Source organism: Mustelus asterias, chromosome 6, assembly GCF_964213995.1.
Source record: "Mustelus asterias chromosome 6, sMusAst1.hap1.1, whole genome shotgun sequence".
NCBI lineage: Eukaryota > Metazoa > Chordata > Chondrichthyes > Carcharhiniformes > Triakidae > Mustelus > Mustelus asterias.
The window spans coordinates 105,136,477-105,154,259 of NC_135806.1; the positions used below are offsets into that span (position 1 = coordinate 105,136,477).

Below are 17,783 nucleotides of genomic sequence, written 5' to 3' on the forward strand. Positions count from 1 at the left end.
TCTGCTTGGCGTGACTTGACAGTGTCAAGCAAAAACAGGACTGAAGAAAATGTTGCCAAAATACTCAATAAGGTGAACAGAAGTTACCTAAAGAATGCCATAGAACTAGGATTTTACAGCACAGGAGGAAGCTATTCAACCCATCATGTTTATGCCAACACTCAGACTGTTATCCACTTACTCCTGTTCGTCTGCTCAATCCATCGCACTTAATTTGAAAAAAATACATTTAAAGTCTAATTGATTCTGCTCCATTGCTGTATACGCTACAACACGTTTTTCTAACACTTTTATCATACATTAGACCCAGTGTGTAAGTCAATCATTGAAGCCTCCAAAAATCCTTCCAAGAGTGGGGGTCAACTTAATCACCGGACATAAAATGTGAACTATTGATGTGCATGTGGACTGTCACCATTTTGAAATGTGCTAAATATAACACCGGTGATTAACATTAAATTAATGTGAATATTGCGCAAATACTATCAATCACAATCAAAGCATTTCAAAACTGTCAAACTCATTGGCTTTGGCATATAGTGTAAAGAGTTCATCATATTCATTCTGATTCACTTTGGTTCTGACATCACTGTAAAGATCCCACTATGGCTCCGATGTGATGCTTTCACTTTCAGAATCATCCACACCATGACAAATCGTCTTCCTCTCCATCCATTGAATTGGATGTTCCACATCTTTGAATGTCCTGATGACATTTGGTGCACTAATACAGGAAAGAAATAGAGAATCTGGTGAACTGGTGTGATGACAATTATCTCTCCCTCAAAGTCAACAAAACAAGTCATCGACTTCAGGAAGCCTGATGGAGGGCATGCCCATGTCCACATCAATGGAGATTAAATGGAAATGGTCAAGAGCTTCAAGTTCGTAGGTGTCCAGATCACCAACAACCTGCCCTGGTTCCTCCATGCAGACACTATAGTTAAGAAAGCCCACCAATGCCTCTACTTTCTCAGAAAATAAAGGAAATTTGACATGTCTGCTACGACTCTCACCAGCTTCTACAGATGCACCATAGAAAGCATTCTTTCTGGTTGTATCACAGCTTGGTATGGCTCCTGCTCTGCCCAAGACCGCAAGAAACTTGCATGTCCTCCACTACGGTTCCTGAAGTCGATGAGTATACCTTTCGTTTTACTGACATTGAGGGAAGGTTATTGTCGTCGCACCAGTTCACCAGATTCTCTATCCCTTTCCTGTACTCTGTCTCATCATTGTTTGAGGTTTGACCCACCACGATGGTGTCATCAGCAAACTTCAAAATCGAGTTGGTGGGGAATTTGGTCACACAGTCATAGGTGTATAAGGGTAAGAGACTGAGGCCACAACCTTGCGGGGAACCAGTGTTGAGGATAATTGTGGAGGAGGTGTCATTGCCAATCCTTACTGTTTATAGTCTGTGGGTTAGGAAGTCTAGAATCCAGTCGCAGAGGAAGGAGCTGAGCCCTGGGCCATGGAGTTTGGGGATGAGTTTTGTTGGGATAATGGTGTTGAAGGCTGAGCTGTTAGTAAATAGGAATCCTGGTTATCAGGGCAACGCTGTTTAGGAAAGATGTGAAAGCATTGGAGAGAGCAGGAAAGATTCATGAGGATGGTTCCAGGGATGAGGAACTTCAGTTACATAGTTGGATTGGAGATGTTAGGACTGTTTTCCTTGGAGAAGAGAAGACTGAGAGGAGATTTGGTAGAAGTATTCAAAATCATGAGGGTTCTGGACAGAGTAGATAGGGAAAGGCTATTCCCACTCATGGAAGGATTGAAAACAAGAGGGCACAGATTTAAAGTAATTAGTTAAAGTGGCATGAGGAAAGCCTTTCACGCAGTGAGTGGTTAAGTTTAGAATCTTGAATGCACTGCCTGAGAACGTGGTGGAGGCAAGTTCAATTGAGGCATTCAAAAAGAAATTAGTGGATATCACTCCATCTGACGAAGGAGCAGCACTCCGAAAGCTAATGGCATTTGCTACCAAATAAACCTGTTGGACTTTAACCTGGTGTTGCTAAAACTCTTACTGTGTTTACCCCAGTCCAATGCCGGCATCTCCACATCATGACTCGATATCCCACCATAAAACTGTAGACAGGGCAATGGGAAGGCCATCTGGGAAATTTTATGGGTCCCCTCACTTGCAACCTGCTGGTGGGGAACTGTAAAATTCTGCCTATGGTTGTGGAAGGTACAAAATGTGAGGTCAGCCAGAAGGGCTTTGGGATAGCCAAGTCTAAAGATAACAAATACATGGATGAGGGCTTCCACAGCAACTGAGCTAAGGTGGGAAAGAAGGATACGAAGGCAGAAGTGAGCGGAAAGGAGATGGTGTTGGAAGCTTGGTTCAGTCAAATAAGATGCCAAGATTGCAAACTGTCTGCTTCAGTCTCAGACAGTGGCCAGGAAAGAGACAGGATTGATGGCTAGTGAGGGGCGTTTGTGGTAGGAATGAAAGACAATGTCTTTAGTCATTCCAATATTTAACTGGTGGACATTTATGCTCATCCAGTTTTGGGTGTCAGAAACACAGTGTCACAAATCGGAAGCAGTGAAGGGATCAAGAGAGGTGCTGGTATGATTGATCTGGGTGTTGTCAGAGTATATGATCTTGTTCATTTGTGGGACACGAGCATCGCTGGCTGGCCAGCATTTATTGCCCATCCCTTATTGTCCTTGGAGGGCAGTTGAGAGTCAACCACATTGCTGTGGCTCTGGAGTCAGGTATGGACCAGACCAGGTAAGGACAGCAGATTTCCTTCCCTAAAGGGCATTCGTGAACCATTGCAATTGGCAATGATTTCATGGTCATCAGTAGGTACTTAATTCCAGATATTTTTTATTATTTAATTCAATTTCCACCATCTGCCGTGGAGGGATTTGAAGCCGGGTCCCCAGAACATTGGAGTTTTCTGGATTAATAGTCCAGCAATAATACCATTAGGCCATTACCTCCCCACTATGTAGAACCTGAAGTTTTATTTCTAGTACAAAAACAGAAAATCTGGAAAATCTCAGCAGCTCCGAGCCAATGTTTCGGGTCTGGATGACCCTTTGTCAGAGCTGGAACTCTGAGCTCTGACGAAGGGTCATCCAGACTCGAAACATTGGCTCTATTCTCTCTCCACAGATGCTGTCAGACCTGCTGAGATTTTCCAGCATTTTCTGATTTTGTTTCAGTTTCCAGCATCTGCAGTATTTGCCTTTATTTTATTTCTAGTAGTTTTGTGAAGGAGCAACATGCAGCTGAGAAGCAGGAGTGGGCCGGCTCCTGTTGTAATGGTACAGGAATGGCAAGAGAAGTCCCAGCGATTTCCCCAACTCCACTTATCTGGGTTCTGGGTTTGTTTCAATTACACATAATTGAAATATTTGCATCTTTATGTCTAATAGAGTTCAAAAGACATCAATTAAAACAACCCTTCATTCCCTTTTTCATACATTTGTGGAAGTTGCATGCAGTTGTAATTCTCTTTTATAAAACTTTAAATAGGTAAAGACAGACATTCATCTCTCATTACTTAATACTTGGAAAAGCTTATGTCAGTCTCTACTGCCATATATAGATAATAAAAGGAAACGTCATGTATATAAATAGCTCTACTTTTATATGAATGTTTTGTGTGTATAATCATATACAGAAGGAGTGCCATTTCATTACCTGTGCATCTGTAACCATACATTCAACTGATTGTACATTCAAATTGTACCTTTACATCAGTGAGTCTTCTGATTTAAAGTTACATTGTTCAACCATTGTATCTGCTTTGTTTTCCTGTGAGTCATTTAAAATTATAAACTTCCTGAAATGAGTGCCACTCTGTTAAGAGTTGATGGCCAAAATGTTCAGTTTGACGAGATGGTGACAAGGCAAGTTTAATGCAGTAAACGCTTTGGCGCATTTGACATTTCTTATTTTCACACAGTTTCAAAAAATAAATAATTTCAAAGAGGGTGCTTTGAGGTTTTTAAGCATTATCTAAATCTGCCCATATGATTCTAAGATTGACTATTTGCTGTTGGTGAACTGGAATGAACAGTTTTTTAAAGGCATCTGATTAAGAGACTCATTCATTCCACGTAATCAGATTAGATGCTTCATGATTGGGCACTGATTTTCATTGATCTGTGCGATCCATTCCACTGCTCCTTATGGACTCAACAATGGAAGATTACTGCTTATTTCAGAATAAGCAGGAAGTAATTTTGTAACCGGAGTGCTATTCTGTTTCATCACATGGTACTATGCTATGAATTGGGGAGTTTGTGTTTTTCTCTTTATGGAGGCAGTTTCACTGTAAGTGGATTTGAATAGGTCAGGTTTTAGAACGTAAACTCCATTCTGTTTTATGTATGGTTCAAAGGAGCTTGCTAAGACTTCACAAAAGAGACCCTGACTGATCTGTGTTGAATAGATAAGGCATATAATTTGAACAATCCAGATATTTGAGCTGTGATAAATCACCCTTTAATACAAACGCTTCATTTCCTTTATCAACTTTACCTCCCAGTATAAAGTTAATCTTTCTCGCATGTAGACAGGGTTGAGACCAATGCTTAAATAAAAAAGCATTCATGGTTTATAATTTTAAAATAACATGTATCTTGAAAATTGTGTTGCGTTTATTACTGTAAAAAATAGGAATCGAGGTTAACACAGTAATAATACAACTGCTTCAGTGTTTAAACTGGTGTTTATTCAAAATTTGACAACAGGAATAAGTAAGGCCGTAAAGCTTCAAGTAGAGAGATGTCTTAGATATCATAGGAGAAATAACCTCACACTGTGAATCAAACTTTTATGGTTCTGTGGTCTAATTAAGTACATTTTCCCCAATTTCCTTTGCCTCTTCCCAAGGTTTTGACAATTTCGGGATTACAGTTCTGGGGCGGCACAGTGGTTAGCACTGCTGCCTCACAGCGCCAGGGACCCGGGTTCGATTCCCGGCTTGGGTCACTGCCTGTGTGGAGTTTGCACGTTCTCCCCGTGTCTGCATGGGTTTCCTCCAGGTGCTCCAATTTCCTCCCACAGTCTGAAAGACGTGCTGGTTAGGTGCATTGACCTGAACAGGCGCCCGAGTGTGGCAACTAGGGGAATTTCACAGTAACTTCTTTGCGGTGTTAATGTAAGCCTTACTTGTGCCTAATAAATAAACTTTACTTTGAGATCAGCAGCCCTCTAGTACTGGAGCCGTGGGTTATTCTCCATGTATACACCTAGACAGATGAAAAAGTTAATGCATAGGACTGGAAAAGACAATTGTGATCTATTTGGCTTGTGCCAAAGTTCTGAAAAAAAGTACAGCTGTTATCTTTCTAGATTGACCATTTTTCCATAGAAAGGATTTGTGAAAAGAGTTACTTTTAAATGGTGTATTTTAAAGCAGAATGTATTCTCAGGATTTTTTTTTTTAAAGGTTCAGACAGTGGCTGGGTAAGATGCTAATGAGCAAGTTTTGATAATGTTTCCCCATGGACTGGATAATGAGAAGTTTGCTAGTTTATCTTGGTAATCAATATTTGACTTTCTCATGTTATGTTGAAGAGTCGCTGGCCCTGGGCAGAGAGGGCCTTCCCTTTCTGGCTGAGAACAGTGAAGATAAACCACGAGAGAGACACCGACAGTGAGGCTTTTTGAAATTGGAATACTACAATAACAGTCATGTTGATTAAACAGAAAGCAGCAAAGATTTTTGCTGAAGCTTCATTGTGATGGCTTCTAAACTAAGAATGTTAAAATCCAGCTTTAAGTCTGTGGTGCTGGAAAGGTTAGTTAGGAACTACAATAATACCTATTCTTGTATCACCATCTTCATTATATAAGTTATTAAGTGCTTTGTGTTGACATTGTAACAATTTACCAATACTTAATGAAATATATTTTGGACCAATAAAGAATGAAGCAAGATTTTTTTTAAAAAAAGAACAACAGCAGGGAGGCGGTAGCATAGTGGTATTATTGCTGGACCAGTAATCCAGAAACTGGATAACGCTCTGGCGACCGAGTTCCAATCCCACCACAGCAGGTGGTGGAATTTAATTAAAAATCAATGAATTCAATAAAAGTCTAATGACAACCATGAAACGATTGTCATCAAAACCCATCTAGTTCACGAAGGAAATCTGCCGTCCTTACCCGGACGCGACTGCAGACCCACACCAACACCCAGCGAGCCACTCAGTTATTTCAAACCGCTCGGAAGTCTACAAAAAGGAATGAAACCAAACGGACACCCGGCATCTACCTAGGCACCAAAAATGACAACGACAATGGCAAAGCCAGCCCCGTCAAAATGTTCCTCTTTGCTATGTTCCAAATTTGGGAGAGCTGACTCACGGATTAGTCAAGCAACACCCTGACGTAGTCATACTGGCAGACTCATACCTTCCAGACAATGTCCCATCACCATCCCTGGGTACGTCCTGTCCCAGCAGCAGGACGAACCCAGCAGAGGTATACAGTCAGGAGGGAGTTGCCCTGGGAGTACTCAACATCGACTCTGGACCCCATGAGGTCTTATGGCATCAGTTAAAATGTGCAAGGAAACCTTCTGCTACTTCACCCCTCGGTTACCACATATCCAGCACAAAGGAATTGGCTTTATGTGATGGTTGGAGATCAATCATCTCCATTCCAGTACATCAGTGCAGGACTTCCTCAGGGCAGTATCATAGGCCCAACCATCTTCAGCTACTTCATCAATGACCTTCCTTCCATCATAAGGTCAAAAGTAAGATATTTGCTGATGATTGCACAATATTCAGCACCACTATCCATATTAATGCCGAGGCTACAAGAATAGGTCAGAGACTGGGAATCCAGTGGTGAGTAACTCACCTAACTTCCCTAACTTCCTTCTAACTTGTCCCAACATCCAAAAGGCACAGGTTAGGAGTATAATGGAATACCCTCCACTTGCCTGGATGAGAGCAGGTCCAAAATCAGTCAAAAAGCTCAACCTCTTCCAGGACACTGCATCCCACTTCAGTGCTACCTCATCCACAAACATTCACCACCTCCATCACCAATGCAGTGGGTACTGTCTGGAAGATGCACTGCTGGAAATTACCAAGGCTCCTTAGGCAGCATCTTCCAAACCATGACCACTGCCATCTAGTAGGACAGGGCCAGCAGATCATAGAAATCATAGAAACCTCACAGTGCAGAAGGAGGCCATTCAGCCCATCGAGTCTGCACTGACAACAATACCACCCCAGGCCCCATCCCTACAATCCCACACATTTACCCCGCTAATCCCTCTAACCTACACATCCCGGGACACTAAGGAACAATTTAGCATGGCCAATGTACCTAACCTGCATAACTTTGGATTGTGGGAGGAAACCGGAGCACCCAGAGGAAACCCACGCAGACATGGGGAGAATGTGCAAACTCCACACAGGCAGTGACCCAAGCCGGGAATCGAACCTGGGTCCCTGGCGCTGTGAGGCAGCAGTGCTAACCACTGTACCACCGTGCCACCCCAATGCATGGGAAGTTCCTCTCCAAGTCACACACCATCCTGACTTGGAAATATATCGCCATTCCTTCACTGTCACTGGGCCAAAATCCTGGAATTCACCCCCTCACAGCACTGTGGGTGTACCTACACCACAAGGGCTGCAGCAGTTAAAGAGGCAACTCACTACCACCATCTCAAGGGCAATTAGGGATGGGCAATGAATGCTGGCCCAGCCTGCGAAATCCCCAATCCCTTGAATGAATTTAAAAATAGTTGTAAAGATTGAATTATTAGATGAGCATTAGTGTCAGAATCATGAAGACGATCGTGCCTAGTTAATGCAGTTGGTTTAGAGTGAACACATTCTGATAGGCCACTAAAATCGAGTATTCTCAAAGGGTTTGACTGGTAAAAATGAAGGGCAATTATGGCGTGACCTATTTTCATCCCACTTCCACCTTTCTTTCCCAGATATATTTTGCAGAAAAGCATAATTGATTATTAAAATCTACAAATTTTATAGATTGAAATAATAGTGTTACAATTTTACAGTTCTGCTGTGGTTCGTTCTCTAAATTACAAACATGCAGAAATAAAATGTGTAGCTGTTAATTTATCCAAAGCATATTCGTATTTTGAAAATTCAAAAGCTATTCAGCTACCTTTTGAGAATTCCTCTACTAAATGGTGCTGTTTTACAGGTCGCTGTTGCAAGCTATGTGGCTCGGTGGAGCACTTTCAGAAGGACTGTCCTGACCACCAGAACATGAGTAAGTATGACACTGCATGAATTACGTTTGACTTTTAAAAATTCCGTGGCCCTGAAAATCTGCAAGAGCATAAGCCCACCATATAGATTATGGAGCAAAAACAAGATTCTCTGGAAAATGAAATAAAAACAGAAACTGCTGGAAATACTCAGCAGGCATTCCTGACAAGAGAACCAGAGGTAATGGTTCAGATCGATTTCTTTTTCCCAGTTCTGATGAAAAACCATCCACCGAAACGTTAACTGTTAGTCTCCACGATGCTGCCTGACCTGCTGAATGTTTCTATTGTATTCTGAATTTTTACAGATTCTAGAGAATTGATAAATTAAAATTGTTAAGTAACACCAGCAGGACACAATTTCTTTAATGTATGATCGTACATACCGTTTTCTGTTCATTACCTGACCATGTATAACATTCTTGAGCCACTGGTTACTATTGTCAATAAAATAAAAATGTCTATTTAAAAAAAAGCAGAACGGGATCAGAGGGGAAATAATGCAAGTGGCATTGACATTTTTAACTTTGAACCCAAAGCAGTTATAGCCAGACACTGTAAAGTAATTCTGTTTTTACACATTGGATAAGTAGGGTCTCCACACGCTCTCAGTGTTTGATGACCCCAGAGTGGAGCCAGCACCCCGAGAGTGAGCTGTAATAGATACATTCCCACATTCCCTTTCCTGCTGAGGGATCTTTCCCATCGGAATGTACATCAGAAATTCAGGCCAGAGTAGCAAATGATTTTCTCCTCCGGTCCTTCCATCTGTGGTTGCTAATCCTCTCAACCCCCAATCGCCTGTCCTCTCAAACCCCTGCTGTTTGCCTCTGGTCCTCTCGAACCTCTCACCACCCGCCCCCCGCCCACTTGCCAGTCCTCCCAAACCCCTCACTTGCCAGACCTTCCACCTCCTCGCACTCTCCAGATCACCCGGTCTCCTCCTTCCACTGGAAAGCTATTGATTGATTGTTACTCTTATATCGGTGTCTAATTATACTTTTTCTTCATGGGATTTGAGTATCAGTGGTTAATACAGTGTTTATTGCCTATCCCTGGTTAAAAAGGTGGTAATGAGATTTTATTCTGCAAAAATATTAGCTCTTCTACACAACATTGCAGTGATAACGCAAGCAAGGTTGCATTATAAATCAAAACAGAAAATGCTGGAAATTCTCAGCAGCTCAAGCAGCATCAGTGGAAAAAGAAACAGTTAATGTTCAGCTCCATGATCTTTCCAGCATCAGCAGTATTTTGTTTTTGTAAGGTTGCAATGTTTCACCTTTACTTGTGGATTTGAAATCTCTCTTCCCCCTTAGTCTCCTCCAGCTACCCATTGACTGGAGTCAAAAAGACAAGAAAGCAACTGTTTTTGGGCCTCTATTAACTGTTTAGATATGTGTCGCACAGTGGTTAGCATTGCTGCCTCACAGTGCCAGCACCCGGGTTCAATTCCAGCCTCGGGTGACTGTGTGGAATCTGCAAGTTCTCCCCATGTCTGCGTGGGTTTCCTCTGGGTGCTCCAGTTTCCTCCCACACTCCAAAGATGTGCAATTAGATTGATTGGCCAGGCTGAATTGCCCCTTAGTGTCAGAGTGATTAGCAGGGTAAATATGTGAGGTCATGGGGATAGGGCATGGGTGGGATTGTTGTCGGTGCAGGCTCAATGGATCGAATGGCCTCCTCCTGCACTGCATTGTAGGGATTCTATATATTTGCTGAGATGTGCAAGAGACAGCCTGGAGTAAAACTACACTCCCCCCCCCCCCCCCCCCGCCCCACCCCCTCTGCCAAGTTTTCTGATCTGGAATTCCCTCAGCTTTTCCACATCAACATGGCTGGAATTTCAAGGTGTAACACAGAGAGGATTGAGCTAGCATCCCAATGTTTCATATTCTAATGTATTTGAGCTCCAAATCCCTACTCTCAGTGCTGTGTGTCATGTTGGTTGTCTTGGACAGCTTGCTGCAATAGCATAAAAAGAAACCTTACTTACTGAACCAATAGGAAGTGAACCGACAGGGTTATCTAAGGGTTCCAATTGCAGTATGTAATTAAATTCTTTAACAAAGGCTAAATGAGCAACACATTTATTAAAGTAATGATCAGGAGGTTCATATAATCAGGTTCGTCGGCAATATCTCTCCGGTGGTTTCAGCTCTGAAGTGTTATGTAAATGACGGACGTTGTGGGAGGCTAGGGAGGAAATTGCGGGTCCCCTAGCCGAGATATTTGAATCATCGATACTTACAGGTGAGGTGCCTGAAGATTGGAGAGTGGCAAATGTTGTGCCTTTGTTTAAAAAGGGCTGCAGGGAAAAGCCTGGGAACTACAGGCCAGTGAGCCTCACATCTGTGGTGGGTAAATTATTGGAAGGTATTTTGAGAGACAGGATCTACAGGCAGTTACAGATGCAAGGACTGATTAGGGATAGTCAGCATGGCTTTGTGAGTGGAAAATCATGTCTCACAAATTTAATTGAGTTTTTTGAGGGGGTAACCAAGAAGGTGGATGAGGGCAGTGCAGTTGATGTTGTCTATATGGACTTTGGAAAGGCCTTTGACAAGGTACCGCACAGTAGGTTGTTGCATAAAGTTAAATCTCACGGGATCCAGGGTGAGGTATCTAAATGGATACAAAATTGGCTTCTTGACAGAAGCCAGAGGGTGGTTGTAAAAAGTTGTTTTTCAAACTGGAGGCCTCTGACCAGCGGTGTGCCTCAGGGATCAGTGCTGGGCCCACTGTTATTTGTCATTTTTATTAATGATTTGGATGAGAATATAGGAGACATGGTTAGTAAGTTTGCAGATGACACCAAGATTGGTGGCATAGTGGACAATGAAGAAAGTTATCTCCAATTGCAATGGGATCTTGATCAATTGGGTCAGTGGGCTGACAAATGGCAGATGGAGTTTAATTTAGACAAATGCGAGGTGATGCATTTTGGTAGATTGAACCAGGGCAGGACTTACTCAGTTAATGGTAGGGCGTTGGGGAGAGTTACAGAACAAAGAGATCTAGGGGTATGTGTTCATAGCTCCTTGAAAGTGGAGTCACAGGTGGACAGAGTGGTGAAGACGGCATTCGGCATGCTTGGTTTCATCGGCCAGAACATTGAATACAGGAGTTGGGACGTCTTGTTGAAGTTGTACAAGACATTGGTAAGGCCACACTTGGAATACTGTGTGCAATTCTGGTCACCCTATTATAGAAAGGATATTATTAAACCAGAAAGAGTGCAGAAAAGATTTACTAGGATGCTACCAGGACTTGATGGATTGAGTTATAAGGAGAGGTTGAATAGATGGGACTTTTTTCTCTGGAGCGTAGGAGGCTGAGGGGTGACCTTATAGAGGTCTAGAAAATAATGAGGGGCATAGACAAGGTAGATAGTCAGTATCTTTTCCCAAAGGTAGGGGAGTCTAAAACTAGAGGGCACAGGTTTAAGGTGAGAGGGGAGAGATACAAAAGTGTCCAGAGGGGCAATTTTTTCACACAGAGGGTGGTGAGTGTCTGGAACAAGCTGCCAGAGGTAGTAGTAGAGGCGGGTACAATTTTATCTTTTAAAAAGCATTTAGATAGTTACATGGGTACGATGGGTATAGAAGGATGTGGGCCAAATGCGGGCAATTGGGATTAGCTTAGGGATTTTTAAAAAAGGGCGGCATGGACAAGCTGGGCCGAAGGGCCTGTTTCCATGCTGTAAACCTCTATGACTGTATAAATCACTCACTGCCAGAGAAGACTCTGATTCCAGTAAACTAAAAGAAATTGTTTTTCTTGATTCTGAATACAATAGATTCTGCACAAAGGATTGTGCGGAAACCATATACTTTATTCCATATACCTTATTCCATAAACCACCTCTTGTTAACACACACACACACACACATACACACACACACAGTATTCCTCTTAGGCAGCCCCTCGGGATCAAGGATGACTTGCTTCCACTCCAGTTACTTCCTGCAATCATTGAAACATTTGATTTTTCTTTTAATTGATGTAGTCTATTGTGTTTTTAACTCTGCTGTTTTGTCATTCTTCAGGCAATAGTGTTTTAACTGTTGGCCGATGGACAAAAGGGATGAGTGCTGATTACGAAGAAATTCCAGTGGCTTCAAATACTCACAAAGCAAAAAAGAAAGTTCCAAAGGTTGTCAATTTTTAAACAGCCTGTTGAAATTATAATTTCATTGATCTGCCTGTAGGGGCATCCAGCAAGTCGTCGTACAAAAGAACATTTTTCTTGATTTTAAAAATCTGCATGTTATGTATAATTGTGAAGTATGCAAAGATTCCATTTACTACCAGCAGGTGGAGCCATTGTGTGCCAAATCAACTGTGTTATTGTACCTAATTCAAATAAATGATTCTATGAGGTTGTACTGGGATTATATTTAGTCCATGTAATTTAGTGTAAAGTTTCAAATAGAAAATTGAACGTGTTTACAACGACAGCTTGCATTTACATAGAAACATAGAATCCCTTAAGTGCAGAAGGAGACCATTCAGCCCATCGAGCCTGCACCGACAACGATCCCACCCAGGTCCTATCCCCGTAGCCCCACTTATTTACCCTGCTAATCCCTGACACTAAGGGGTAATTTAGTATGGCCAGTCAATCTAATTTGCACATCTTGGGACACTAAGGGACAATTTAGCAAGGCCAATCTACCTAAGGCGGCACGGTAGCACAGTGGTTAGCACTGCTGCTTCACAGCTCCAGGGACCTGGGTTCGATTCCCGGCTTGAGTCACTGTCTGTGTGGAGTTTGCACATTCTCCTCGTGTCTGCGTGGGTTTCCTCCGGGGGCTCCGGTTTCCTCCCACAGTCCAAAGATGTGCGGGTTAGGTTGATTGGCCATGCTAAAAATTGTCCTTAGTGTCTTGAGATGCTTAGGTTAGAGGGATTAGTGGGTAAATATGTGGGGGTAGGGCCTGGGTGGGATTGTGGTCGGTGCAGACTTGATGGGCCGAATGGCCTCTTTCTGTACTGTCGGGTATCTATGATCTATGATTTCTAATCTGCACATCTTTGGACTGTGGGAGGAAACCAGAGCGCCCGGAGGTGCCTTTAACAGAGGAAAATGTGCTTTACAGAGGGAGAAGGGGACAAAAATTGGCACTAAGCCAAAAAATGAGATATTGGGTTGCTTGGTCAAAGTTTTAAGGATGGTTTTAACAGCGGAGCGATATAGGGAGGGAATTCCAGCACCTAGGGCCCATATGTCTGAAGACTCAGCAGCCACAGAGAATTTTGGATGCATGGGAGGCCAGAGTTGGAGAAACACAGAGTTTTCAGAGGGATGTAGGCCTGGATGAGATCGTATTCTGTTTCCAATTGATATGGGGGAGGAGCAAAGAGGTTGTGCCATGCTTAATTTTGGCTTCACTCTCCTGCACATTGCATGTATTCCTTTTTTTAATGATCAGATTCAAATCAGTAGCTTACAGTCGCCTTAACAGCAGGCACCATGACCCGTCAAACACAGTACTCTATGATAGAAAATGATTCACATTCATAGTCATTGTTATAATGTACAGAAACAGCATAATATTTGCATACGGTAAGGTAGCACATGTAGCAATGCCATACAGAATCTGTTTTAGTGATGCTGGTCGAGTGATGTAGACTGGACAGGCTGCCAGGAAAACTTACTTGCTCTTCTTCAAGTAGTGCCACTGGGCCTTTTATTTCCATCCAAGAGGACAGACAGTGCCTTTGTTTAACATCTCATTGGAAAGCTGGAAACTCCAACAGTACATCACTCGCTCAGTGCTACACCAAAGTGTCAGCCTGCAATATGGGCTCAATTCCCTGGAGTGCTATGACTGGCCAAGACTAACACCAACAGTGGCAGATTTAGCAGTGCTCAGCTACTTACAGTATAAATACCTGAGACTCACAGATCAGAATGATCACAGATTTGCTCTTCACAGCTGAATGATTGCAGCAACGATGGACACCTGTGAAAAAGTACCCCAGCCTGGGGACAATGTATTCACAAAGACAAGGGAAGTGATCTGCTCGAGAGAGAAAGAGACAAAACCACCAAATCATCATGACGTAACTGTTGGTAGCAATCTAGAGTGTGGGGAAGGAAGCTCTTGGGATTTGTTAGTACAACTTTGATATTCATTTGCTGTAATCGGCACATTATCATTAAGTCTCCATCCCTTTCTCTTTAACTGTTTTATCTTTCACAAATCCAACCTGGCCAATTATCCCACCAGCCAAATTTCAACCACTCTACTCTCAGTCGACTGGTGGCAGGAGTTATCATCCGAGCTTTTCACACAGCACCTACTCACCGATCACTGACAATCATTTTGAATTTCACCGGAACCGGTCGGCTCCATCCCAGTATTAGGAGCACCAAGACTTCTTTAGCGGATGTATACGGAGGGGAAAGGCTTTTAATCTCTGCTGCTAGAGGAGCTGATTGATAACACAATGAACATGCTGCATTGGGATATGTATTTACTGCAAGTTTGATGAAGTTGGATATTGGGTTGCATATAGAAAGATACAGACTGGAAAATGTGAGTCTGAATGTTTTGTGGTTGCAATGACGGCATTCAATAACAACTGAAGGCAAATCTGTGGTCAAACTGGTTATCAAAGTACACACTGGCAAAGAATACTGAACATAAAAACTAAGTTTGAGGGAAAAGCAAGAAAATTGAATTTAGAATCTTAGAATCCCTACAGTTCAGAAGGAGGCCATTCGGCCCCCGAGTCTGCACTGACAACAATCCCACCCAGGTCCTATCCCCATACACACCTAATCCCCCTGACACCAAAGGGCAATCCCACCCAGACCTGTTTTCCTGTAACCACAAATATTTACCCTGCTAGTCCCCCTAACCTTCACACCTTGGGACACCAAAGGGCAATTTAGCACAGCCAATCCACCTAACCTGCACATCTTTCGACTGGGAGGAAACCAGAGCACCCGGATGAAACCCATGCAGACATGGTGAGAACATGCAAACTCCACACAGTCACCCGAGGACAGAATTGAACCTGGGTCCCTGGCGCTGTGTGGCAGCAGTGCTAGCCACTGTGCCACCGTGCCACTCAAGCCGACTTAATATAATCTCTTGGCAGGCAATTATTCCGGAGTACTCCAGAAACTGCTTTTATTCTAAACCAGTATGCACTGTCCAGCCCAATCACTTACCTTGGTAATGTTTGATTATTCAATTCTAACTGCTTTCTATCTGATTGTGATTATGCATAGTAGTTGATTTATTTGCCCACTGTAAACAATTTATTGATTCAATTCTGTCAAATTAGTTTCACAATCTTAAAAACTTCAATTAGGTCACCTTAAACATCTGACGCCTGCACATGTTCATTTTAAATGTGAAGTTGCTATCAGTATTTCCCTTCTCCTCCACAGGGTATGCTGTTGAAGTGTCCCTTCAGATAGAGACCTTTACAAATCATTTGGACTGATGCGAACTTCCATGGCTTGTAATGTTCTGATCTCGTTGTAAACACCTCTCTAAAAAGTTACGCCTTGTTGAATAAGATGGAACTGTGTTTAATGTCAAACTAAATCATAATTACTCTGGAACAGCCTTTCTGGCCCAGAAAAGCTGTATTTATATTGGTATCATTCAAATTTCTCAATAAGGGAATAAAATCCATGGGATTTTAATTTTTAAAAAAATGAAATTTATGCTATTTCAGCTAACTTAATTCCATGTGTATTTCCCAATCCTTGGGATGGAATTTATGTGCCCCCGCCGGATGTGTTTTGGGCAGGGACGGTATGTAAAATAGGGCACGTGCCCATCCCAACACGTTCCCTTCCACCGCTGAGCTCACCCCCATAACACAGGGGGTGGGTTAGCAGGCACCAGAATTGGCAGCTCACTCACCACATTCAGGTTAGTAATCAAGGGTCCATTAGGCTTATTAAGCCATCGACCCTGATAATGCCCATGCATACAACTTTGGCTTGGGCAGGAGCGGGCAGCCTGATTTTTTAAAAATAAGTTATTTAAAGGTTCTCTCCTTGGGGGCTGCCCTTTGCCAATCACGGGGGTGGGGAGAGGCACTATAAGAGCAAACCCCCTTTTTTCATACCTTTTTTCACAGCCTTAAACGCTCCCCTCCCACCCTGACCCCCTTCGAATTACCCAAACCCTCCCTGCCCAAGAGTCTGGACATACCTGCTCCAAGGGACCAGAGGCATTCTTCCTTCTTCTGCAGCCTGGCAGCTGTCCCTGACAAGCCCTTGATGCTTTTGTGAGGGGGGGGTGAATTTTCCCCATTTAGGGGTGGAAGTCCCAGCTGACCCGCATTTAGTCACCCCGCAGTGCTTTATAGCTGCGGGGCGGGTCAGTGTGGAGCATGTCTACTCCATGCCGACTTTGCTTCTGGGACTGGGAAAGCTGTCTACCACCACACACCCCTCACTCCAGACCCCTGCTATTATTCCGTCCCTTACTTCACTCTATATTGCATTATTAAAAAGTGAAGGATGATCAGTTTTATCTCCTGGTTTACTGACTGAGAGAATTCCTCAACACGATTGGCCGCTCAGCAACATCACTGTTACTGGACCCCAGAGATGACACCTGCTAGACCTTTGTGGGCAGTTTTCTGCAAAGTCAGCAGTGAGAACAGTCACGTTGCCACTGACCAAAACCTCTGACTCTTTGTTCCTAAACTTCAGTCATTAACAATCTGTGCTCCATTGTGTGTTCTATGCTGTAAACTATGCTGCTCAACTAATGGAAGCTATCGTGATAGCTCTAAATGTACAACTAACTTAAGGATGTTTTCAACTGGATCTAATGATACAAATTCAATTATGTAAACTATCAAAAGGTTGACATTACTAGATCTTGGGCACTAAATATTATTTAAATATATTTTCTTTGTGGTCTGATGTGTGAGATACTTATTCCCTTGCATTGTATCCATCACTACAGAGGTTGAGCATTAAAATAAGATTAAAATAAATTATTCCTGCACTCCAGAAACTACTTTTAAGCTTAGGTTTATTTATTAGTGTCACAAGTAGGCTTACATTAATACTGCAAAGAAGTTACTGTGAAAATCCCCTGGTCGCCACACTCCGGCACTTGTTTGGGTAAACTGAGAAAGAATTTAGCATGGCCAATGAGCCTAACCAGTACGTCTTTCAGACTGTGGGAGGAAACCGGAGCACCCGGAGAAAACCCACGCAGACACAGGCAGAATGTGCAGACTCCGCACAGACAGTGACTCAAGCCAGGAATTGAACCCGTGTCCAAACCTGGCGCTTTGAGGCAGCAGTGCTAACCACTGTGCCACCATGCCACCCTGTCCAGCCCAATTGCTTTCCTTGGTAATGTTTGACTATTCAATTCCAGCCGCATTCTACTCGATTGTGTGTATGCCTAGTAGTTGATGAAAAACTTCAATTAGGTCACCTTAAAGTCCATTTTAAAAGATGTGGAGATGCTGGCGTTGGGCTGGGGTGGTCACAGTAAGAAGTTACTGTGGTAGGTTAAAGTCCACCAGGTTAAAGTCCACCGGGTTTAT

General features: G+C 42.9%; 1 protein-coding gene across 4 annotated transcripts in view; it reads left to right on the forward strand.

The window, feature by feature from the left end:
* The window catches only part of zcchc9 (zinc finger, CCHC domain containing 9), a 32,733-nt gene extending 20,103 nt beyond the window's left edge, over positions 1-12,630 (forward strand). For all 4 annotated transcript variants that reach the window (XM_078215425.1, XM_078215429.1, XM_078215428.1 and 1 more), the window contains 2 exons: positions 8,171-8,239; positions 12,287-12,630. In XM_078215425.1, coding sequence (XP_078071551.1) covers positions 8,171-8,239; positions 12,287-12,408 — 191 coding nt within the window. In that variant the 3' untranslated portion in view covers positions 12,409-12,630. The remainder of the gene's footprint in view (positions 1-8,170; positions 8,240-12,286) is intronic.
* The last annotated feature ends 5,153 nt before the right edge of the window (positions 12,631-17,783 follow it).